The sequence below is a fragment of the Corythoichthys intestinalis genome, chromosome 12 (genome assembly GCF_030265065.1).
Source record: "Corythoichthys intestinalis isolate RoL2023-P3 chromosome 12, ASM3026506v1, whole genome shotgun sequence".
Classification (NCBI taxonomy): Eukaryota; Metazoa; Chordata; class Actinopteri; order Syngnathiformes; family Syngnathidae; genus Corythoichthys; species Corythoichthys intestinalis.
In genome coordinates, this window is record NC_080406.1 from 1,435,719 (window position 1) to 1,462,211 (window position 26,493).

The 26,493-nt window shown below is 39.7% G+C and overlaps 1 protein-coding gene across 3 annotated transcripts in view; it reads left to right on the top strand.

Moving 5' to 3' along the window:
• Positions 1 to 26,493, top strand: part of kdm6a (lysine (K)-specific demethylase 6A) — a 79,264-nt gene that overhangs the window by 15,987 nt on the left and 36,784 nt on the right. For 2 of the 3 annotated variants that reach the window (XM_057851830.1, XM_057851831.1), the window contains exons 7-11: positions 16,672 to 16,726; positions 18,454 to 18,488; positions 20,656 to 20,749; positions 23,888 to 24,014; positions 24,079 to 24,177. In XM_057851830.1, coding sequence (XP_057707813.1) covers positions 16,672 to 16,726; positions 18,454 to 18,488; positions 20,656 to 20,749; positions 23,888 to 24,014; positions 24,079 to 24,177 — 410 coding nt within the window. Of the gene's footprint in view, positions 1 to 9,622; positions 10,229 to 16,671; positions 16,727 to 18,453; positions 18,489 to 20,655; positions 20,750 to 23,887; positions 24,015 to 24,078; positions 24,178 to 26,493 lie in introns of those variants that run through there. The other variant, XM_057851832.1, reaches the window with a different exon arrangement.

Sequence of the window (26,493 nt, forward strand, 5' to 3'; positions counted from 1 at the left end):
CGAAACCACTGTAACGCACGCTCCGTAGCATTTTTTTCACAGCCCAAAACGAAACTAGTAGTGGCAACGAAGCAACATGCTAAAACAATGGACAGTTTGATCACCGACGCCAGCGACGTGCAGCGTTTGATTTTCAACGCACCCAGGAAAACAAAAGTCGGACCTTGAAGTGAGGAAGGCAGCCAGATCTGTTCGCATGGGACAGAGCTAGTGTGAAGTGTGAAGCGGTACAGAGATCATGAGTTTTTAACCCTGAAAAATAACCCACTACAATGGTGGAAAGGGCGCCATATTGTTTCCACGAAACGCAGTCGACTTAAACATGAACATGTGGATCAGTTGATCTTACTCAAGAAAAATCTGCCCTTCAAAAAAGATATGTACAGTGATGAGGAATAAAAAATGAGGAAGCACAGGCATAAGTGAATGACTTTGCTGTGTATTAGGTTAAGGTAATGATTATAGACCTGTCCGTCTAAAATGCCATGTTTTTATTTCCTCAATTATACCATTCATAAAGCATAATTTATTATTTATTTATGATAACACTAGCAGGTTTAACTTTTTTTTTTTTCTAGAGCTGCTGCATATAAATAATATTTTTTGTTTGTAAGATGTTTACGTTGAAAGTTGGCACTTAAATTACTTACCTCTTGTGTTAAAAACACCAGGAAATACAGTAATTGAATTACTGCACTTTATTGTTGTCTGTCACTGGAGTTTTATTTTATTATCAATCCCATCCAACAAAATGACGGTCGTATAGTACCCTAATTTTCGCACCATAAGGCGCACCTGACTATAAGCCGCCACCCACAAAAATTGGCATGAAAACGGCATTTGTTCATAGATAAGCCACACCGGACTATAAGCCGCAGCTGTCCTCACCTTTTTATGGGATATTAACACCAAAAGATATTAACCGGTAATACTTCATTTGACAGCAAAATCAAACGACTTTCATAAGACCAAATGAACCCCCATGAAGCTTTGAACCACTTGGTTGCAAAGTTTCATTGCTCCAAGAAGCTTCATTTGGTCATCACTGCTCCCTTGGGCGAGACAGTCAACCTCTGCTACCACCTGCGGTCAACACTATTGATGTCCAACATGTCTCCTAGCATGCATTGCAGCACGACAGATGCAAATAACTACAAAATTCATGTTCTGTGCTAATTATTCACTTACTGTTCCAGTTGTTTCATTATTACTAGTTATGGTATTTGGTAACACTATATTTGACAGTGGCACCATAAGACTGTCATTAGACAATTATAATTATGATATGACACTGTCATCATTTATGAATGCTTATAACAGATGTCATTTAGTGTTATCTGGCAAATTAGCTCACTTTTGGATGTAGAAATTCAAGCTAGACATAAATGGAGTTAGTGACATCATTTGCCAGATGACACTTAATGACATAAGCATTCAGTAATGCCCGTGACAGTGTCATGTCATGATTATGATGGTCTTATGACAGTCTTATGACACCGCTGTCAAATAAAGTGTTCCATTTTAACCAAAATAAATCAACAAATAAGCCGCACTGGACTATAAGCCGCAGGATTCAAAATGAAGGAAAAAAAGTAGCGGCTTATAGTCCGACAATTACGGCGCCTTATTATTATTTTTTTCCATAAAAAAATAAAACATAACATTGGTATGAAATTTTGTTTTAATTTTGCTAAGTTAGTAATGTGGTCTTTTTAAGTGTTTAAAATACTGTACAAACAAACACAACAAATATTTACTATCGTATCGTTTTCACTCTATTGAGCCGTATTGTTCTTACACTGTATCGAATCGCTCGGCCTTAAAAATGTATCGTTTTTTTAATCGAATCGTAACCTGTGTATCTAGACACATATCGAATGGGCTTCATGCCAGACATTCCCAACCCTACTTAAAACGTGGCTCGGGAGAGTAGAGAACATAACGAGACAGAATGCCAGTTTTCATCTGACGAGATGACAAGGCGAAAATGCATCATATGTTTACATTGCGTGACATTTTCATGTTGTACGTGGAGTACGTCAGCTTGCATTGTAGAAATGTTTGGGTCGTGTCACTCATGTGAGATGTACTGCGCCTCTCACTCACTGGAGTTTAGGATGTGTTTCAAGCTAGGCTGCGCTCCATCTTGCTTGTTTGGAAACAAGGTAATATTTGTTAAGGAATCTGACCTTTTTGCCAAATTGCCGGAATCACGTCAGCCTCACCGCCGGAACCGCACTAGTGCAATTCCAATGACCCGGGCCAGCGGAACCCAGCCAAAAGGCCAAGCTGCTCGTGTTTACCTTAGTTTTAACCCCTTGTACTGACTACTTTTTAAAAGCTGGATAGGGCTTCGAAACACAAGTTGACAATTTATTTCAAGTCGACAGCAAAGAGACCCAGGCGAGGAGGAAGACTGGATCCAGAGTCGCCATCTACAAAAGATTCCCGAGAGAAGACAGCGCTAGCTAAAGAGATCAGTCTTTTGAAGGCGCTGGTGAGGCGGGCTGTGGTCCGGAAGAAAGGTGTGTTTGGGCATTGTTTAGGGTAATTTTCTGTTGCAGGTTGGGCCGATGAGTCAGTGCGTCACTGTTGCCATGGCAACCAGAGTTGGAGATTTTGTCAGCCTCAGCGCTGAGTGTTCGAATTCTCAGTCGTGGAGTCTTCTTGTTGTCAGGTGTTCCTTGTGGCAAAACAGTTATGTCCCGCCATTTGTTCTGGACTGTCCAGAAGAGCTGATTGCGGGATTTGGTGGTTCAGACCTGGGCTTGTAGATAACACCTGCTTGTCAGTGGCAATCTCGCTCATGTTCATTCAAAATTGTTGGAAACCTTTATTTCTGGACTAAAATTTACATTTTTACAGTCCAGAAAATTTTGAGTAACCGTCGACTAAAACTGATGAAATATGGATGAGATTTTGTTGACTAAAACTAGACGAAAACATTTTGAAATGACTAAAATATGACCAAGACTAAAGTGTTTCGTCCAAAAGACTAAGACGACGACAAAAATTAAAAGGGCTGCCAAAAACAATGATTTTGAGGCACTTTCTATTCATTTGGGAACATTCTTGAGTCACTTTCTTTTCAGTAACCAAAAGTCAACAGGAAGTGACTCGTAAACGCCCCAAAATGGGCTCATTACCTGGCATTGGCTGCCACTGACGGTCATAGATTCTAATCTGTGTGAAGTGGGAGGGATGGCAATGCATGAACGCAGCAGAAGGATGAAAATAGCTTGTTTTTCTGATTATTAATTGTATTTTACAATATCCTACAATTTCCCAGGTATCAATAATTGTTGTACAAGAATCTTTTTAGGGTTGTTATTAAAGAGATATTACAGTAGTGGTATCCTCACTGACACTACTAATAAATTAATGCCAATAAATGTCAAATTGACTGACAGCTCTTTTCTTTTCTTTGGTGCCGACTGGGGTGGAAAGCCTGTCTTTTTGGGTGGCAGTTGCCACCCTGGTGGACCCTGTATTTTGCTGAAAAGTTCACCATTGGATCTGCAATTAAAGATGTCCCGATCATTTTCAAAGTATCGGAATCGGCAAAATAATATCGGACATGCCTTTTTAAAAAAATATATATATTTTTCATTTAAATCGTTTTCTAATTGTATTTAACGTTACAGACAAAATGTCTTACACTCATCCAGAGTAGTTTTGGCTTAAAGTAGGGCTATCAAATTTATTGCGTTAACGGCGGCAATTAATGTTTTTTAATTAATCACGTTAAATAATTAACGTGTGCGCTGCACGACCCACTCACGCATTGTCGCGTTCAATCTACAAAGGCGCCGTTTTACCTATATACAGTATAGAGCTATAAGGCAGCGTATAATGAGAAGAGAGAATTTTGACAGCCTTTGGAGCCTTTTTTTTAATTTGGCTAAAGCCTTACATTCCCTCTCTCAGCAATTAAAAATATCGTGGGAGGCAATGTGGGGTAGAAAGATAGTAGTTGATCATTTTCTTAACACCCTATGTTCTTTCCTAATGCAGAGAAGATATATCAATTGGTGCCCCTACGCACAGTCATGGTTGCACTTCATGCATTTGGGCAGAACAGATAAATTGCTGCAGTATCATTTACTGAAAGCTCAACAAATACACTAAAGGGCAATATTTAGTCACAATATACAAAGTCATATTTATCCTTTAAGAATGACAAGTCTTTCTATCCGTGGATCCCTCGCACAGAAAGAATGTTAATAATGTAAATGCCATCTTGAGGATTTATTGTCATAATAAACAAATACAGTACTTATGTACTGTCCGGGTTTTATTCATTTTTTTCTTAATGCATTGCCAAAATGTACTGTATATGGTCGGGAAAAATTATCGGGAATGATTGGAATTGAATCGGGAGCAAAACAAAAAGCAATCGGATCGGGAAATATCTGGAACGGCAAATACTCAAACTAAAACGATCGGGATCGGATCGGGAGCAAAAAACATGATCGGAACAACCCTATCTGCAATGCATTCTCCATTGCATTCCATTTTAAATGTGTGGTCGGTTATTGAAGCAGGAAATCAAACCCCTCATTTTTTGCCTTTTAAAATGGTACATCTAGCAAATATCTGTGCCTAAGTACTCATGAACTTCACAAAATACGGGCGATCACTTTTTAATCGGCTGTTTGGTTATGGAGCATAAACTATGCTAAGCTCGATGAACTGGGACAAAATGTCAGATTCAAAAGCCTGCATTTGTGCTTTGATCTGCCAATAAACTTTAAAATTACAATGAATAGACTTGATATTTTTTCTTGTTTGTATGCAAACCGTTGGCTACGTTTCTGAATGGGGAAATGGTGCGTAACGTTGTCAGCGCTCAACCTTGGCAGCGTTTTTTTCAACTGAAGCGTATTGGCACCTGCTACACATCCTCCCTTGCCCAGCTTTGGATGCAGCCCCCCTCTTGAGTGCTGGTTTATTGCCAGCATCACACACCTTTGGATCAAACTTTCCCGCGAATTGCGCTCCGTTTATCTAGCACATGGGATGCGAGTACTTTGGATGGAAACGAGAGAGCGGGAGAAGACTGCACATGATGAGTTCAGGGACAAAGGAAGTGCAGGGATTTATTTTAAGGACAAATACCGTCCAGTTTGTTACCAATTCCACAGGATCAAATTCAAAGGTGTCAAGTGACCACAGTTTCAGGAAACATTTACAACAGGGGTGTCCAAACTACATTGGTGTGAAAAAGTATCGGAACCTTTTGTAATTTCTCACATTTCTGCATAAAATCACTATCAGATGTGATCTGATCTTTGTCAAAATCGCACAGATGAAAAAAGTGTCTGCTTTAACTAAAACCATCCCAACATTTATCCGTTTTCCTATTTTAATGCAGATGGCATGCAAACAATGACAGAAGGGGAAAAAAAAAAAATAATTGAAACCAATTTTTACCAAACAATTGAACTCAGGCGTGTGCCCAATCACTGATGAGTGGTTTAAAGCTGCCCTGCCCACTATAAAACACACACCTGGTCATAATTGTCTTGATGAGAAACATTGTCTGATGCGCATCATGGCTCGGTCAAAAGAGCTCTCAAGACCTGCAATCAAGGATTGTTGATTTGTATAAAGCTGTGAAAGGATACAAAACCATCTCTAAAAGTCTGGATGTCCATCAATTGACAGAGAAGTCTACAAATGGAGAGAGTCTGGCACTGTTGCTTCTCTCCCATGGAGTGGCCGTCCACCAAAGATGACGCCAAGAGTTCAGCGTAGAATACGTAAAAAAGAATCCTAGAGTGTCTGCTAAAGACTTACAGAAATCACTGGCACAGTCCAATATTTTGGACTAAAACTATGGCCAAGAATGGTGTCCATGGAGTCCACGGAGGAAGCCACTGCTGTCTAAAAAAAAAAACGACAACAACATTGCTGCTCGTTTAATGTTCACAAAAAGTCACTTGGACACTCCACAGACGTTTTGGCAAAATATTTTGTGGACTGATGAAACCAAAGTTGAATTGTTTGGGAGTAACACACAACGTCATGAGTGGAGGAGAAATGGAGCAGCTCACCAACATCAAGACCTCATCCCTACCGTGAAGCATGGTGGAGGGAGCATCATGATTTGGGGTTGTTTTGCTGCCTCGGGGCCTGACATAGTTGATGTGTACACAGAGATATTGGACTGTGCCAGTGATTTCTGTAAGTCTTTAGCAGACACTCTAAGGTTCTTTTTTTACCTCTCTGAGTATTCTGCGCTGAACTCTTGGCATTATCTTTGGTGGACAGCCAGTCCTTGGGAGCGAAGCAACAGTGCCAAAATCTCTCCATTTGTATACAACTTCTACGACTGTCGATAGATGAACACCCTGACTTTTAGAGATAATTTTGCCTCCTTCCCAAGCTTTATAAAAATCCGCAATCCTAGGTCGCGGGTCTTCAGACAGCTCTTTTGACCGAGCCATGATGCACATCAGACAATGCTTCTCATCAAAACAATTCTTGCCAGGTGTGTGTTTTGTAGTGGGCAGGGCAGTTTTAAAGCACTCATCAGTGATTGGGCACACACTTGACTAAATTGTTTGGTAAAAAAATGATTTCATATGCTTTTTAAGTATCCTTAGGCAAAGGGTTCACTTACTTATTTTCCCCCTTTCTGTCATTGTTTGCATACTATCCTCATTACAATATGAAAACCTATAAATGTTTGGGTGGTTTTAGTTAAAGCAGTTTTTTCATCTGTGCGATTTTGACAAAGATCAGATCACATTTGATGGTGATTTTATGCATAGGCGGATCTACTATTCAGGCGAAGTAGGCGATCGCCTTAGGCCCCCAACCTTAGCTTAGCTTCATTTAGCGCCGTTTAGCTTAGCTCAGTTCCGTTTAGCACCGCTTAGCTCTTCGTTAGCTTCACTTAGCTCTCCCGCGTTTTTCACGCCTCAAAGCTCGCTATGTTTACAGCTCACTTGCTACTTTGCACGTCGGCTATTGTTTATTTCGAACACATGAGCGAACGTGCTCTCCATGAGAGCCAAAGTGCAGTGAGGGAGAAGTTGAGAGCAGGCCGCTAATGCCTCTTTTAACCTTCTTCTTCACAATGAACGTAAAATACACGACAGCACACACTGTGGCGAAACAATGCAGTACAGTTCCAATCAGTCATACAACAACACTAAACTGCTGGATAACAGCATTTGCTAACGAAAAAAAAAAAAATTAAATCTATTAGTGACACCACAAGCAATTACGATGAATGTTTTTTTACGGAGTGTAAAGCTTTCGGTTAGTGGTTTAGCGAACGTACCTCCGGTGAACATTTCAAAATAAAAGCACGTCATATTCGTCATATAAATAACAATTTCTGGAGGTAATCCCACATACTTCAGAATTAATATTATAATATTTTGAGTAAATACTACAGAATACAGATTCTACACTAAGAATAGCTTTCAAATGACTCTTGATGACGAATATGATTGGCAATGAATAATTATTATAATTATTAAAATACTTTAATAAGTATTTTTAATTAATTATAAAATTAATGAATTAATACATTTAATTTAATATATATATATTTTTAAGAATTGTTTTGAATAATCAAATCAAATCAAATTTATTTATATAGCCCTTTACAAAACCCGGAAGGTCCCCAAAGTGCTTTACAACAAAGACAAACATGGTACATAGTAAATAAAAGGCAGGAAAGTATTATACAATGACATTAGGAAGAAAAAAAGAAAAAAGAAAGGAAACAACGCATCACCATTAAAGTCAGACAGCAAATAAATCAATAAAACAGATAAAATCCGAAAACATTAAAAACCCTAAAGAAATAAAACCAGGCTAAACTAATCTTGGGGAAAGGCGAGTCTAAAAAGGTGTGTCTTTAATAATGTTGGAAAGGCAAAGTCAGTGTTCTGAATCTGTTTACTTTCCATTGGTTTGCACTAGTAATTGCTATCAGCATTTAACCTCATCTTTTATTTGTGATTAATTATTGTTATTTACATGATTATTTGTACTTTATTAAAGAATTTAAGTCAGACATATCCAAAGTCCGGCCCTGGGGCCAAATGTGGCCCTTGGTCAAATTTAATCCGGCCCCCAGCCTCTGTCATAAAATCAATAACGTCTGGCCCGCACACAGACCTTATAAATTGGTCAGCAGTACTGCTACCAGCATATGAAGTAGCTTACACACTAAATGCTGCTCCTCATTTACCCACCAAAAGGCAGCAGCACTCTAAGCAACATTACCCCGGGTGACCCCTTTATTCCCAATTTTCTAAAATGGCGACAATCAACAAAAAAAAATAAAGTTGACTGCGACGGCCGACGCTTCAAGGATAGGTGGAAATTGGAATATTTTTTTTACTAAAATACGCAACAACTGTGTCTGCCTCATTTGCAAAGAGACAGTCGCTGTTTTTAAAGAGTTTAATGTGAGGCGATATTACCAATCAAGACACGCTGACATGTACGACAAGATTACAGAGAAGATACATAACGAGAAATTCAAGCAACATGAAGCTAGTTTAATTTTACAGCTGCAGTATTTCATAAGAGCCCGAGAGTCGAAAGAGAACGCCACAAAGGCTAGTTGCGAGATTGTTAAAATTATTAATTAAAAAAAATATTAAAGCAAATGTGACACACGGAATGGCTTGCTAAAATTTGCCTAAATATATTGTTGTATGTAAAGGACGTCACCCAAGGTCGGCCACCCACATTTTTCCACAGCAATTCTGGCCCCCTTTGCAAAAAGTTTGGACACCCCTGATTTAAGTGTTCCAAATTGGTTTTGTGAATTAATTATCATCACAAAAATGTAATTGCTAAATTAGTAAAAAAAAAAAAAAAAAAAAAAAAGAAAATTATTAGATTAGTCGACTAATTGTAAAATTAGTCGGCTGACTAATCAGGAGAGAATTTGTCGTTTAGGACAGCCCTAGTATACCGGAACATATTTCCTCCACACCCTTCTCACCTTTTTAACCCCTGACCCAAGAAGAGGGCCCCTGGATATTTTCGCCTTAGGCCCCAAAATTGCTGAGTCCGCCACTGATTTTATGTATGAAAACTTGTTAGCCACGCATTGATAATAGTCCTAAGTAATAGAAACCTAGCCTTCCACAGGGCTAACGATACATTAGCAAGGTAGAGTAACGTTCATTTTATTTATTAGCGCTATATATCGCTCCTCCGCTCTCGGGAGTAAACGGGGTGCATTCGGTGGAGCGGGGGCTAGGCGGGCGGGTCGCGCCGTGGCACCAGGCCCGGGTCGGTCATCGGTCGCGACGTCCAGCCGAGGGTGCGGAAGCATCGGCGGGGCCGGGCTGGGTAGTGTTATGCAAGCGCTGTCTTACCGTGAATCCATGAAACAGTTTTGGCCTTGGTCTCCAACTTGAAATGCTCCCATATTTCATAGTGCCTATCTCTTGGCTTTCGTCGGCTTCTTTGTCGTTACCTCGATATTCATGTGTATGCATGCATGTATGTGTGACTTCAGGTCCATTTCACCAGAGAAGGCTGGTGTTTAGTGATCATGTTTCATTGTCAGTGATGGCGATAGATGTGTAATCCAATTTTACTGGGGATTGTTGGCTGCTAGCTGTCCCAGTCAAAATGGATTGGCTGTGTATTATCGTCAATGGCAGCCAATGAGTTAATGCTTACAAAAATTTTAAAAACCCGTTTTTTTTGGTTTTTTTTTTTTTTAAGCCTGATTCCGAGCCGCTGTTTTACAAATTGAAGTGGAAGGATTTCAAGTTGGCCCTTGCATTTTTCAATTTTTCTGAGAGAAAAGTTTAGACACCCCTGATCTAGTTTGTTATTTCAATAATTTCCCTATAGAGTTAACTTTTTATAATGGTGACAGATCTGTGACCAATTTTTCAAATATCTTCAATGTAAAATAGAAACATCCAGTGCAGCCAGTGGAGCTGCTTAGAGATATTATTGTGCCTCATCTTTCTCTTTTTGCACTCACCACTGCAGCCATCTGCTGAATAGTAATCACTGACACCAGAGTAGACGAGAGGAGGAGGAGGGGGCAAAAGGAAGTAAGACGGCAGTGAGAGAGAAAGGCAAAGATATGAGAAGGGAGGTGGAATGTCAAGCTAACAGTCAGTGCCGCATTATCAGCCAAAGTGCGAAGGAGGAGGAAGGTGAGGATGGGAGGGAGCCGTGAGAGGATACTCCAAGCCTTCTAGAAGGAGGCTGACGAGCCGCCCGTAACGTAGGTAACACCTTTAGTGCATGAACGATTGTAACCGGTAATATTCCATCCCGTGTGTTTTATCAAACACTTTATCCATACGTTTCTGTGCACGTGCTCGGTGCCGCCTCATTCATTCCGGCTGACGTTGCCGGTCTACGTGGTCGTCGATACGCTCCGAAGCAACGTAGGCCCTGATTGTAGATACAATTACATTTTAAAAGGGGCAGTTCACACAGTAAGTGTATATTTTGTGTAAACATCAAGCCAGTACAATCTAGTCTCTTGTATCCAACTGACCCAGATACAGCACCACACTTGCATTGTCTCTAATGCAGTGGTGGGCCACATATGGGCCCGCAGATCATTTGATCTGTGCCGCCATTCTGAAAACTGAGACCAGCATTGAACTGGACCTTGTAAGCCCACGTCAAAGTGAAGCAGGTGAATTTTCGATAGCACATACAGTGGTGTGAAGAAGCATCTGAACTTTTTGGAATTTTTCACATTTCTCCATAAAATCACCATCTAATGTGATCTGATCTTTGTCAAAATCACACAGATGAATAAAACAGTGTCTGCTTTTAGCTAAAACCACCCAAACGTTTATTGGTTTTCGTATTTTAATGAGGATAGTATGCAAACAATGACAGAAGGGGGCCAAAATAAGTGAACCATCACATTTAATATTTTGTGACCTCCCCACCGCCCCCTCCCCTTGGCAGTAACTTCAACCAGACGCGTCCTGTGGCTGCAGATCAGTCTGTCACATCGATCAGGACTAATCTTGGCCCGTTCTTCTCTACAATACTGCTGTAGTTAAGTCAGATTCCTGGGATGTTTGGTACGAGTCGCTGTCTATAGGTCATGCCACTGCATCTCAATGGGCTCAAGTCTGCACTTTGACTTGGCCACTCCAGAACGTGTATTTTGTTGTTCTGAAAGCAATCTGAAGTTGATTTACTGTTCTGTTCTGTTGTTCTGGATCATTGTCTTGTGGTAGCATCCATCCTTCTATTTAGCTTCAACTGTCTGACAGACGGCCTCAGGTTTTCCTGCAAAAATTTTGAATTCATTCTTCCATTAATGATTGCAAGCTGTCCAGGCCCTGAGGTAGCAAAACAGCCCCAAATCATGATGCTCCCTCCACCATGCGTCACAGTGGGAATGAGGTGTTAATGTTGGCGAGCTGTTCCGTTTTTCCTCCACACATGACGTTGTGTGTTACTCCCAAACAATTCAACTTTGGTTTCATCTGTCCAGAAAATATTTTGCCAAAACATCAGTGGAGTGTCCAAGTGCCTTTTTAGCGAACATTAAATTAGCAATAATGTTGTTTTTTTTAAAGACAGCAGTGGCTTTCTCCGTGGAGTCCTCTCATGAACACCATTCTTGGCAATAGTTTTACTTAAAGTTGATGTGTGCACAGAGATATTGGACTGTTCCAGTGATTTCTGTAAGTCTTGAGCAGACATTCTAGGGTTCTTTTTTACCTCTGAGTATTCTGCGCTGAACTCTTAGCGTCATCTTTGGTGGAAGACCACTCCTTGGGAAGAGAAACAACAGTGCCAAACTCTCTCCATTTATAGACAACTTTACTGACTGTCAGTTGATGAACATCCAGACTTTGAGAGATGGTTTTGATTGGGCACACACCTGACTTAAATTGTTTGGTAAAAATTGGTTTCAATTGCTCTTTAAGTCTCCTTAGTTAGAGGATTCACTTATTTTCCCCCTTCTGTCATTGTTTGTATGCTATCCTCATTAAACTATGAAAACCTATAAATGTTTTGGTGGTTTTAGTTAAAGCAGACACTGTATTATCATCTGTGTGATTTTGACAACGAGCAGATCACATTTGATGGTGATTTAATGCAGAAATGTGAGAAATTCCAAAAGGTTCAACGACAAACGACAGTCAAAATAAAATAACAAAAAACGAAAATTAAGTGTAGGAAAACTAACTCCCCATACTCTGAATCAACCATTTTTTTAACAGCGGCCTTCCCTAAAATTTGACAGCAAATATAATAATAATCCTTGGTCATAGACATAACGGGTTGTTCTTCATTCGTGAATGTTTTCTTGGCTTTAGCTATAGACTTCACTATCAGTTGACGGGACACCGGGCTCGTGTCCGATCCGTTGGGCGGCTATTTTCAAAAACTTAAAATATTTTCAAAACCAAAGCCGCTAGCAACCTAAAACAGTCTCCATGAACAGCGGCATCAAAAATTTCAAAGGTATTCCCTAATAGAATCATGATTATTTTTTTTTATACAAGTATAACAAAATTTGTTATAAAATTCTCAAATTTTACGCTAGATGCACAAAAATCACCAAATGCCGAAATAATCACCTATATTTCAGTATTTTCATTATCAGTAGCAATGTTTAACATGTTTTTCCTCAAAATAGCAACCCTTTTATTTTTTTAGTTAAGTGCAAGGTTTCAACAGCTAATAAATCGCTCAATTTCCACATCACACTTGAGGAAAGCATGCAGAATCGTCTTAATTTTACTCAACAAAAGCAAAATTTGCATTTTTCTATATACAGTGACAACTTATTTAGGTTAAATTCCGCTATTATGTAGAGATACAAAATCCAACATGGCGGCCATCACAAAACAAAGAGCGTTAAAGAAATGCTTAAATCGCGGAACCTTTTAGCCTGACTGCCGGAATCACACTAGCTGAACCGCCGGACCCGCACTGGCGCAGATCCAACGACCCGTCCAAAAGGCCAAACTCCGCGCATTCACCTTGGTCTTAACCTTTTGTACTGGCTCCATTTTGAAAGCTGGAAAAAGGCTTCGAAACACTAGTTGGCAATTTATTCTGAGTCGACAGCTATCAAATGGCACAGAGGGACCCAGGCGAGGATCCAAGGTCGCCATATCACAAGTCCACAAAAGAGTCCACAGAAAAAATGACAACGACTAGTTAAACATTCAGTCTTTTGAAGGCTCTCGCGGGGCGGGCTGTGAGCAGAAAGAAGGGTGTGTTTAGGAGTTGTTTTGGATAATTGTCTGTTTGTGGACTGGACAGGAGGATTCGGGAGTTACTGTTGTCAGGGCAATGAGGATTGTGGATTTTGTCACCTCGGCGTCAAAGGGGCTCTTGGAGTCTTGTCAGTCGTGTTAGTCGTGTTATCAGTTGGATATCGGGCATTCTCCCGTGTTTCTTGTGTTAGGACAGGGTGTCCCGCCATTTGTTCAGAACTGTCCGTGAGAACTGATTGCGAGAGTTGGTAGTGCAGACATGGGCTTGTCAGCGTCAATCTTGCTCAGTCAGTCGCATGACGCACACGTTGGGCTTCCGTAATGTATCTTTATGCCCTATATTCTGCTTGTTTCCCTTAAACTATGGTATAAATGCTATTTATTTTTTATTGGGTGTGTTAGGGTGATATCAACAGTCAAACGGTAAACACGAGAAACGATACTATTCCCGGATTGATTATATTAAGTTAGAATAATGCAAACAGTTTGACAGTGCCTACGAGAAAAGGTACTATCTTCTTCAATATGAACGTAAAACAGTCTAGATTCATGGTTAGAAGCAAAAAATGGGCAGTTATCGTTTACTTTATGTCAATATTTCAAGCCAAAATGACGGTATTGTTTAATCCAAAGTGGCGGCCGTTACGTAACGAAGAGCTTTTTAAGTTCAAAATCCTTGCAAATAAATGCTTAAATCGCGGAGTTTCTGTAGATATGAACGTAAAACAAATATTTCAAGCTAAAGTTAGGCAAAATTTTCCCATTCATTTCATTGTATTCACAACGTTTCAAAGTGCATGCATGGTGCAAAAAATATAATAATTACCTTGAATCTTCGACCAAATCACTCTTGAGACACACCTGCCTGCTTGTATGCAGTAAAACCTTTGTCCTATATTCACCTAAATCCGGCGTTAGAACGCATCGTGTGTTTGAGTTTATCATAGTGAATAGTGAAAGCCACTTTAACACTCTATGGGTTGGCCCCCTACGGGAAGGCGTGGCGCAAAGTCTTTGGGAGCTGTCTTGTCAATTGATAGTGGTGTCTATGCTTTAGCAATATGGTTCGCCAAGAGGTATGATGCTCTCAGTGCATTCACTTTTGTTGCCTCGTTTGCTAGCTTTTAGCCACATATTATGCAGAATTGACTTGGTTGTAGGCTCCAATTCTGGCTCAGCAGAGCCACGTAAAAAAATACTGTTTAAAGACGTTTCTGCCCGCAGCACACAGCCAACAGCAGTAACGTTACTGTTTACATTGACTGACGCTGGGCTGCAAACACCCCAGTAATGGCGGCCAACCACTAATACACAAACCTCTACTCGTATTAGTATTGATGTGTCAAGAGGCTCAGGCCAGATTGCGTTCGTTAACAAATTATTTGTTATTTCTCCGCGGCCCTGTAGCAAATGCGCCACGCCACACACCGGTTCCGGTCCCTGGCTGTTGGTTGGGGATCACCGCTCTTGATTATTTTGTTGCTTGTTTTAACATATTTATGTCACACTGCTGTTGCCATAGTTGTGCGCTCCCTGTGGGTGTGGCATTACAGTAAAAAGGAAATTCTGTAATGAGTCGTCTGCACGTGTGATGAGAAGCACACTGAATGAAGGAGTGTTGTTCCACCATAGACTCCATAATTTAAGATGGGACGCGGACGTACGCGCAAGATGACTCATTTTTCAAGTTTTTTCCTCCAAAGTTTTGGTTTCAGGAAATGTATGAAGAAAACGTCCTTCATATTTTGTAATGTCTAGAGTCGTTTCTACAAGTTCCGTAGCAGCAGTGTTTGATTGGCTTGTTCTTTTTTAAAAGATTACCGGGAAAAAAACAAGCAAAAAACGAATGGATTGTATGTTAGGGCGTGTCTATTTTTTTATTTTTATTTATTTATTTATTTATTTTTTAAACATGTCCTATTAGGCTGTTTGACACGGAGAATGGAAGTCTAAGTGTCCGGTTGGTCTGAACAGTTTTAATGTGTTTCACATTCAGAATATGACATACTCCCATCGTGATCATTCAACATACCTCGTTCATTAGGACAAAGCAGCGAACAGGAAGGTGTTATAGGGTAACAGGAGAAAAGAAAAACAATCAACAACTAGAAATACATTGAACGCTAACTATGAATATGTTGGTGCTATTGTCAGCTCGATGTAGTTCCGGTTGACACCATGTGTGGGACGTGTTGACCAGGGAAAGAGGGGGGGGGGTTTATAAGATGTGATTGGGAGGGGTAGAGTGTACACAAATCAGCTCTGTGATCTAGAAACCAGTAATCGTGTGAATCCCTTGTGAGTGTAAGACCGTCGGCAACCGACCCTATGCTGCCCCATCGCCAATCCCAGCACAGGGGCCCCCATCAACCGGGCTGTCTGAGGGCGTTCTATAATGTTCCACTTCCGCGTTATGATGCCGACGTCACGGTCTATAAATAGCATTTGTTTGGTACGGTATTGACGGCAATAGGTTTTCAATGGCGTCCTATGAGTTAATACTTAAAAACTAATTTTCAAAAACGTGTTTTTTTTAATTTTTCTTTTAACCCAATTACCAAATAAAAGGAATTCAGGTTGGCCTTTGCATCTTTCGGTTTTTCTGAAAACGGCTTTAAGAGAAAAATGTTTGGACACCCCTGGTTTGCATCAATGTATGGAAAATCTTTCAAGGTTTTTTTTAAAAGATGGAAAGGCAAATCAGTGTCTGGTTTTATGCTGTGCCCAATGCCTAGTGCTATTCTTTTAGGTACTGTACCATTGCGTTTGGTACCCATTTAAGAGGTTTATATTGAATTGAAACTAAGGCTGTCAAAATGATTGCGTTAATGGGCGGTAATTATTTTTTTAAATCACATTAAAATATTTGACACACTTAACGCACATGCCCTACTCAAACAGATTAAAATGACAGCACAGTGTCGTGCACTTGTTACTTGTGTTTTTTGGTGTTTTGTCGCCCTCTGCTGGCACTTGGGTGCGACTGGTTTTATGGGTTTCAGCACCATGAGAATTGTGTTATTATTGACATCCACAATGGTGAGCTACTAGTTTATTTTTTGTTTGAAAATTTTACAAATTTTATTAAAACAAAAACATTAAGAGGGGTTTTAATATAAAATTTCTACAACTTGTACTAACATTTATCTTTTAAGAACTACAAGTCTTTCTATCCATGGATCGCTTTAACAGAATGTTAATGTTAATGCCAGCTTGTTGATTTATTGTTATAATAAACAAATACAGTACTTATGTACCGTATGTTGAATGTATATATCCGTCTTGTCTTATCTTTCCATTACAACAATCATTTACAGAAAAATATGGCACATTTTAGAGATGGTTTGAATTGCGATTAATTATGATTAATAAATTTTTAAGCTGTGATTAACTCGATTAAGAATTTTAATCGTTTGACAGCTCTAATTGAAACATTTCCTTTTCCTACCTCTTTCTGCAGCATTTTCAGCTGGCTTTGATCGACTCAAACCTCTGCACTTTGTCAAAGGCTGAAAGTAAGTCAATCGCCACTATTTATTTCAAACGGTCTATGAAAAATGAATGCGCCGTCTCCCACCTCGGCGACATGTAGAAAACATGAGGAAGTTGGAAAATGATTCTGTTCTTCGCTGCCATCTCGCTCCCGAAAAACAGCGTTGCCTTGGAGACGGCAGGAGAGCTGCGAGATCTCAAATGCACTCTGCTGATGATTACTGCCTTTTCACATTACATGCACACACAGGCACACCAGTCTCACTCCGCTCACTTCCCATTTGTCCTCCAATTCATACCCACTGATAGGCCTTTGGGGTGAACATGAAATTCGTGCTGCAGCTATGGATTATTTTACTTGTCGATTCATATATCGGCTAGTTAGTTCGAAGATTTTGAGTCATCGGATTAGGAACATTTCATGCGTTGCAGAATTGATTTTCGGAGATGTAAAACAAAGGTGTGCTAAGATTGCACTTTCAAAAGCGCATTAATATAGCGAAAACAATAAAATTCCCGAGTGTTTCTTCAAACTGCTGAATGACACTTTCATTTAAAAATAAAACTTTTATTTTTTATTCTGTTTGAGGCTAGGCCCTTAGCTTCAAACGGTATTGAAAAATAAATGAATGAGGATCTACAGTAAGTAGGGCTGCAGCTATCGAATATTTTAGTAGTCGATTAATCGATGGACTAGTTAGTTCGAATAATCAAGTAATCTGATCGGGAACATGAAAAATTAAAAGAGCTGAGCCTCAAACGGTATAAGTTTATTTTAAAAAAGTGAGGATCTATGTAAAACAAAAGAAAAATTGGCTTACATAGAAAAAGTCCACTAGCTTAAATGCTACAAAATGCTAAAGTTAAAAAAAAAATTTTTTTTTTTTTTTTACAATGCTCGAAACAAATGGTTCGGACACCTATTCCCACAAAAAAAACGACTAAATATACCTATAAACTAAATTATGAATGCATTAAAAAACATTAGCTCAAACAAAAACTTAACTTACGTTGGTCTTAACAGGGAGCAGTTGGATTCAGCCATGTGAAAAGAGGCAGACCAGAGGGCAGTGTATCCACCCTAATCAATAAAACTAAATGCAAACACTTTCGAAATAAACCAATACAACGCCATTTTAATTGAACAAATACTCGAGGCAACACTTTACGCATCAAAATTTGAATATTTTTTTCTAATCGAGTACTCGAGTTAATCGATTAATTGTTGCAACACTAGATCTAAGTACAACAAAAGAACAGTTGGCTAACTTGCATCGCAAAAGTCCGCTAGCTTAAATGCAATAAAATGCTAACTTTTTTTCTTTTTTCTTTTTCTTTTTTAACAGTGCTCTTAACGAATTGGTCAAAGACATTCCCACAAAAAATGGCTAAATATGCATCTAAACTAAATTACGAGTGCATTAAAAAAACATTAGCTCAAACAAAACTTATGTTGGTCTTAACAGGGAGCAGCTGGATGCAGCCATTTTGAATGAGTTATGTCACATTCACTATTGCCACTAGAAACAGTGTTTCCACCCAAATTAATAAAACTAAATACAAACATTTTGAAAACAAACCATTACAACACTAAACGAATACTCGAAGCAGCAAAATTTGATTCAACACGTTTTCTAATCGAATTACTCGAGTTAAATAAATAATATTTGCAGCACTAAATGCAATATTGATTTTTGGCAAGGAGACATTAATGAATTTGTTCTGCTTGTGTTTTTTTGTCCCCTCACAGTTCAGTTCCACATCGCTCATTTATATGAGATCCAGGTAAGATTCTCTCACTGGATATTTCTCATCTTTGAATGTTATAATCTCGTGAGTAGGGGTTACCGATAAACTTCCACCAATAATCGATATATCGTTTTAAAAAGGTGTCACTGTCACTGGGGGTGGGAAGGAATACTACAAAAATCTACCAGTAGAATACAGGTAACAAATGAGTTCCGTTCCTAGGCTGGCGATGTAACCCGAATTTCCGCATTGGTGAGGAATTAACCCCTTAAGCCCCCCTAATTACCCCAAAAATTGCAATATAACTGTCCAAAAACCTGTATTACACGTCATATTAATTAGATAAAGCAAAAAAAATTAGATACTGTAAGGTACTTTGTCTTAAATGCTGTTAAATTCCATGACTATTCGGGCTTTAAAAAAAAACAAAAAACTACCATACTTTTTGGACTATAAAGCGCAACTGATTACAGTGGCCAAAAGTATTGGCACCCCTGCAATTCTGTCAAGTAATGCTCAATTTCACCCGGAAAATGATTGCAATTATAAATGCTTTGGTAGTAATGTCTTCATTTATTTTGCTTGCAATGAAAAAACACAAAAGAGAATGGGGTGAAAAAAAAAAAAAAATGAAATCATGATCATTTTACACAAAACTCCAAAAGTGGCCCGGACAAAACTATTGGTACCTCAGCCTAATACTTGGTAGCACAACCTTTGGACACAAACACTGCGGACATTCGCTTCCAATATCCATCAATGAAATTCTTACAATGCTATGCCGGAATTTTAGACCATTCTTCTTTGGCCAACTGCTCCAGGTCTCTGACATTTTCTGATCTCTCCACACGTGTCCTATGGGATCTGTCTGCCCACAGGTCTGGCCACTTTAGAAGTCTCCAGTGGTTTCTCGCAAACCATTTTCTTGTGCTTTTTGGTTCATTGTCCTGCTGGGAGACCCAGCTTTCTCACACATTATGCTGCAAAATTTGTTGGTAGTCTTCAGACTTCATAATGCCATGCACACGGTCAAGCAGTTCAGTGCCAGAGGTAGCAAAACAACCCCAAAACATCAGGGAACCTTTGGCTGTGGGGACGGTGTTCTTTTCTTTGAAGGCCTCGTTTTTTTCCCCTCCCCTGTTGACGTCTTTTCCCAAAAAGCTCTACTTTTGTCTCATTTGACCAGAAAACATTCTTCCAAAATGTTTTTGGCTTTCTCAGGTAAGTTTTGGCAAACTCTAGCCTGGCTTTTTTATGTCTCTGGGTCAGAAATGGGGTCTTCTTGGTTATAGAGCCCCTTTTCATTCAGACGCCGACGGATAGTACGGGTTGACACTGTTGTACCCTGGGACTGCGGGACAGCCTGAACTTGTTTGGATGTTCGTCGAGGTTCTTTACCTACTGTCCGAACAATCTTTCGTTGAAATCTCTGAGCAATTTTTCTTTTCGGTCCACATGTAGGGAGGTTAGTCACAGTGCCGTAGGCTTTACACTTATTGATGACTCTGCGCACGGTAGACACAGGAACATTCAGGTCTTGGGAGATGGACTTGTAGCCTTCAGATTGCCCATGCTTCCTCGCAATTTTGTTTTTCAAGTCCTCACAGTTCTTTAGTCTTTCTTTTTTCCATGCTCAATGCGATACACACAAGAACTCAGGACAGAGGTTGAGTCAACTTTAATCCATTTTAACTGGCTGCAAGTGTGAGTTATTACCACCACCTGTTAGGTGCCACAGGTAAGTAACAGGTGCTATTAATTACACAAATTAGAGAAGCGTCACATGATTTTTAAAGGGTGTCAATACTTTTGTTCGGCCCTTTTTGTGTCAAATGATAGTGATTCCATTTTTTTCCCCATTCTATTTTGTGTTGTTTCATTGCAAGCAAAATAAACCAAGATATTGCAACCAAAGCATTTGTAATTTCAATCATTTTCTGGGAGAAATTGAGCATTATCTGATAGAATTGCGGGGGTGCCAATACTTTTGGCCAGCACTGTATGCAGTGGTGCAATAGCGGCCACCCAACACATGGTCCAAACGTGTTGAGTCTGGCTTATCCTCTTCCTTCAAGACCCTCCCCCTCCCAAGTTTGTGTTTGTCCAGACAGTCATTACAAGTGTCTTTTGTCTGCTCGCCTCATCTCGTAAAACGAGCTGTCTCGTCTTGACCGGATGGGTATATCTGTCTCTGTCCCTACAGAAGAAGTACCGGGCAGCGAAAGAAGCTTATGAAAGTCTCCTGCAGACGGAGAATCTTCCTGCTCAGGTGAAGGCCACCACACTGCAACAGCTCGGTAAGTATCACAGGATCCTCGTGGCTATGGCATCCACTTTGTTAGTCGGGTACAGACATGTACACCGTTTTACTTGAACGCAGCAAAAGTTTCGAGCTATCAGACTAACCAGTAACTGCCATTTTAAAATCTATCTACATGAAACTAAGCTTAGAGCGATGTATGGACTTTTTTTCAAGGTCAGCCATTGGCCGATTTAATATTATAACTTATGCTCACTGATTGTGTGATGATCTTTCTCATAAAGGTTGACTAATGTATTGGCTAGCCAATATAAGTACTTTTTTTGGGGGTCAAAATTAGCATATATTAGCCTATATACAGCCAATATAATAGGACTATTGTTAGAGTGAGGTAAATACGTATTTGAACAACCTGCAACTTTGCAAGTTCTACTTAGAAATGATGGGCGGGTTTGAAATTAACATGGTAGGAGCTTGTCCACTGTGAGAGACGATCTAAAGAAAAAAATTACAGAAATCACAGTGTATGATTATTTTTTAACAATTCATTTGTATTTTACTGCTGCAAATAAGTATTTGAACACCTGCCCATTATCTAGAACTGTGAGTCTAAAAGACTAGTTCGTCACCTTTAAAGAATTAAATGAATAAGTGGAATGGAGGTGGACTTTTGAGTCCGACTTTTTGACCTGTTTGAGGCGGTTAGCTGCATATAAACACCTGTCCACCCCATACAATCAGGAAGACTCCGATTCCTAACATGGTCAAGACCAAAGAGCTGTCCAAAGACACCAGAGACAGAATTGTACACCTCTACAAGGCTGGACAGGGTCACGGGGCAATTGCCAAGCAAATTGGTGATATAAAATCCACCGTGGGAGCAATTATTAGAAAATGGAAGAAGCTAAACATGACTGTCAATCTCCCTCCGATTGGGGCTCCAAGCAAGATCTATCTCGTAGGTTCCTAAGAATTGTATGGAATCAGCTAGAGCCGGGCGATATACCAAAAAATTTACCGTTACCGCAATTCTTCACGATGACCAACGTAATTTTGACCATGTCGGTAAATTCGGTAATTCGATAAAATAAGAAGATATAGTCTTTTCATCCCGCTTCAACTCTGTGTTGTTCGGCTATGTTCGTTCCTATTTAAGAAAGCAGTCAGTGTGCTTACGTATGAAGCAAGACCGGTAGGCTAACGCTAGCGGCTAACGCTACAACCAAACGTGTTGGAGTGTGGATTAAGGGCGCTTCGCCAAACTTTCACCCGACATTAAGTAGACTCTTGGTGGCATCTAGACGGGCTTTCACCCGCTGTTCTCACGATTTCAGGAGAGGGTGCTTTAACTGGTTTCTACTGGTAGCCAGGCCACAGGCTAACGCTAGCAGCTAATGCTACAAATGAAAGTGATGGAGTCAGATAGTGGCTCTAACCTTGTCGAAACTGCTGAACCTAATGAGTGGATTGGGCACGGACTGCATCTAGCATTTAGTATGTCAGGTTATTTGGTATCTCTGTGTATGTGATTTCTCTGATAGCTTTTATGATGGTAAAGCATTCAGCATAGAGTACAATCCAACAGTGAAACCTATAGTATGACCGTTTAATGGCCAAAGCTATTTTTCTGCTATTTTTCTATTTTAAGTTTGCCAATGACTATTTGGATGATCTAAAGGAGTCATGGTAGAAAGTAATGTGGTCATTTGATATCTAAATGGAACGTTTTAGTCTTAATTGCACTCCTAGTGCTAGGAGGAAGAAGAATGATGAGTACCATCCCAAGAACACCATCCTTACTGTGAAGCATAGGGGTGGTAGCATCATGCTTTTTTTTTTTTCCTGCATATATGACTAGACCTCTGCACTGTATTAAGAACAGGATGACCAGGGCCGTGTATTGTGAGATTTGGGGGAATAACCTCCTTCTCTCTATTAGCACATTGAAAATGGGTTGTTTCTGGGTCTTCCAACATGACCAGGCCCCAAGCAGACAGTCAGAATAACCAAGGAGTGGCTTCGTAAAAAGCATTTCAGAGTTCTGGAGGGTCATAGCCAGTCTCCAGACCTAGACTCAATAGAAAATCTTTGGAGGAAGCTCAAACTCTGTGTTTCTCACTGACAGCCCAGAAACCTGATTGATCTAGAGAAGATCTGTGTAGTGCAAAATCACTGCTCTAGTGTGTCCAAACCTGGTGAAAAGTTCCAGGAAACGTTTGACCTCTGTAATTGTAATGAAAGACTATTCTACTAAATATTAACATTGATTTTCTCAGGTGTTTAAATACGTATTTTCAGAAGAATAATACAAATAAATTGTTAAAAAAGTCATACACTGTGAATTCTGGATTTTTTTTTAAGATTGTCTCTCAAGGTTGACAAGCACCAACCATGAAAATTTCAAACTTGCCCATCATTTCTAAGTGGGAGATGTTGCAAAATTGCAGTGGGGAAATACTTATTTTCCTCACTGAAATATCGGTTCGATATTTGAACTTTTTCAAAATTAAATGATCTTGGAAAAAAGATCAAACTAGTGGAAAGAAAAAAATTCTAATATTTAAACATTTGAGACAATTTTCAATAACCTTTCATAAGCAACATGCTTTAAAAAATTATATCGGCTTACAAAATTAGCTTTAGACATTGGCTGAATATGTTTAATTTATATTTTGGGGGGGGGGCGGGATTGTTTAGTTTCTTAAAGGGGTTTGAGAGTTTGGGCGTCTGATCTGATTGGCTGGTGGCGTGTCGTCCGATGGTGGCATCAGTCTTTCATTGGGTATGAAAGTACGTGCGTCTCTGTGGTCGGGGCAACACCGATTATATTCTGTCAACGTTGACCAGCATTGGGCACGACTGGCTGACTGGGCGCTCAACGTCAGCGTAGAATGTTATGTCCATCAGTTATCATATGGTGATGGTGTGTTTGTCAACTTTCAGCATACTGGCCTGTTGTTATCACTTATTCACTAAGGGGCTCTTTCGTCTACCCACGCAAGCATTCTTTCAAATTCACCCATATTTTAGATGTATTTTAGTGTTTTTTACGCTGTGGTTTTAATATCTTTATTATGTGCTAAAACAAGAGAAGTAGACATCAAAAGAAAAATCCAGCACTCTTGATTGTTTCATCACAAAGGCCCTTCAAAATGCTATGTTTGGCATCCTCTAGGCTGGATGCATCACACAGTGGAGCAGTTGGGGGATAAAGGCACCAAGGACAGCTATGCCATCCAGTGTCTGCAGAAGTCTCTAGAAGCGGATCCAAACTCTGGCCAGTCCTGGTATTTTCTCGGAAGGTAAGTTCATTTGCGTATTTCATGGTTTCTTCGAGATGACTGTCAATCCTCTGTCCTCTTTCAGGTGCTACTCCAGTATCGGCAAAGTGCAGGATGCATTTATCTCCTATCGTCAGTCCATCGATAAGTCAGAGGCCAGTGCTGATACTTGGTGCTCCATAGGGTGAGGAAGAGAAAATAATCTATTGCTGGGGTTTCAAACTGGCGGCCCGGGGGCCAGATATGGTTCCCCCATTCGTGTTGTGTGGCCCATTAAACTAAATCATGTGCTTATTAGACTTTAGGTTTTTCACTAAAATGAAATTTAGGTATGTCAAATTTCCATAGTCCAGAAATCAGACAACATTTACCTTTTTTTCCCCTCTGTTTTTGACAAAACAAAGACTTTTATTCCTGTGAAAGGAGAAAATGTTGACCAAATCCCCCTTTTTCTGATTAAAACATATAAATAAAAAGATGAAAAATACTGTATCATAGACTTCATAATGCATTGACGGGACATGGAGCGCGGGGCCGATAAATAGGGGCCCTGCATTGCTGGTGAGGCTGTCAAAGCTGACAGAGTGGAATCACTGACAAAGAGCTTTTTTTGTTGAAAATTCTTGTGAATAAATGCTTAAATCCCTGAATTCTTTATAGATATGGACGTAAAACAGTCTCGATTCTTCATTTATTTTACGTAAATATGTCGAAGTACAATGCTAGTCCGTTAGTAAATGTAGCAAGTGGCCGCCTTTATGTAAACAGAGCTTTTCCGGTGAAAATTCTTGTGAATAAATCCTAAAATCCCCGAATTCATTATAGATGTGGACATAAATCAGCCTCGATTATTGGTTAAAAGCAACAAAAAAAAAGTGCAGTTAGCATGTATTTTACGAAAATACTGCGAACTATTTTTTTTTTTCACGTTTCAAAATGCACGCATGGTACGTACGAAAAATAATAATGACCTTGAATCCTCGAACAAATCACTCTTGAGCCAATCCTTCCTCTTTGTATGCAGTACCGCTTTCATACTTTTTCAACAGAAATCCGGCGTTAGGTCACTGCATGCGTGTTTGTAAATAGCTCCTGTGGGGGCCCCCCACTTGAAGCCGAGGCGCAGTGCATGATCTGACCCCTCAATGCCATTATGAAGTCTATGACTATATAAACAGAATAAAAAAATCATTTAAAAGGGCAATTTGTTTTTGAGGGCTCAAATAAAAAGTATTCAGACAATTTTGTTGTCAACGATGATTGTAATCAATTTGACCATCGAAATACGATGAATTTGCCAATCGATTAGTCAGTTAATCATAACAGCCCTAGTTTACGTGCCATTGACGGCGCTAAACATCCAATTCACCTTGTCCTCCCAATCCAAATGGATTGGATGAGTTGAATATATATTTCATGATTTCCACAAAATTATTGCATAGAATAGCAGGAATTATCAGCCACTACCTTTTACAGTGGTATGGAAAAGTATCTGAACCTTTTGGAATTTTTCACATTTCTGCATGAAGTCACCATCAAATGTGATCTGATCTTTGTCAAAATCAAACAGATGAAAATAAGTTTGTTTTAACTGAAACCACCCAAACATTTATAGGTTTTCATATTTTAATGAGGATAGTATGCAAACAGTGACAGAAGGGGGGGAAAATACGTGAATCATCTGCCTAAGGAGAATTAAAGAGCAATTGAAACCAATTTTTTACCAAACAAAAAACAAAAGTCAAGTGTGTGCCCAATCACTGATGCAAGGTTTAAAGCTGCCCTGCCTACTAAAAAACACAGACCTGGTAAGAATTGTCTTGATGAGAAGCATTGTCTGATGCGCATCATGGCTCGGTCAAAAGAGCTGTCTGAAGACCTGCGATCAAGGATTGTTGATTTGTATAAAGCTAGGAAAGGATACAAAACCATTCTAAAAGTCTGAATGTTCATCAATCGACAGTCAGAGAAGTTGTCCAGAAATGGAGAGAGAGAGTTTGGCCCTTTTGCTTCTCTCCTAAGGAGTGGCCGTCCACCAAAGATTACGCTAAGAGTTCAGCGCAGAATACTCAGAGAGCTAAAAAAGAACCCTACAGTGTCTGCTAAAGACTTAGACTTACAGTCCAATAGCTCTGTCAACTATATTTAAAAACTATGGAGAAGAATGGTGTTCATGGGAGAACTCCATGGAGGAAGCCGCTGGTGTCTAAAAAAAATAAAAAATAAATTGTTACTTATTAAATGTTCGCAAAAAGGCACTTGGACACCCCACAGAGGTTTTGGCAAAATATTTTGTGGACTGATGAAACTGAAGTTGAATTTTTTGGGAGTAACACACATCATCATGTGTGGAGGGAAAAAATGGAACAGCTCAACAACATCAACACCTCATCCCCACTGTGAAACATGGTGTTGGGATCGTTATGATTTGGGGCTGTTTTGCAGCCTCAGGGCCTGGACAACTTGCAATCATTAATGTAAGACTGAATTTAAAAAGACG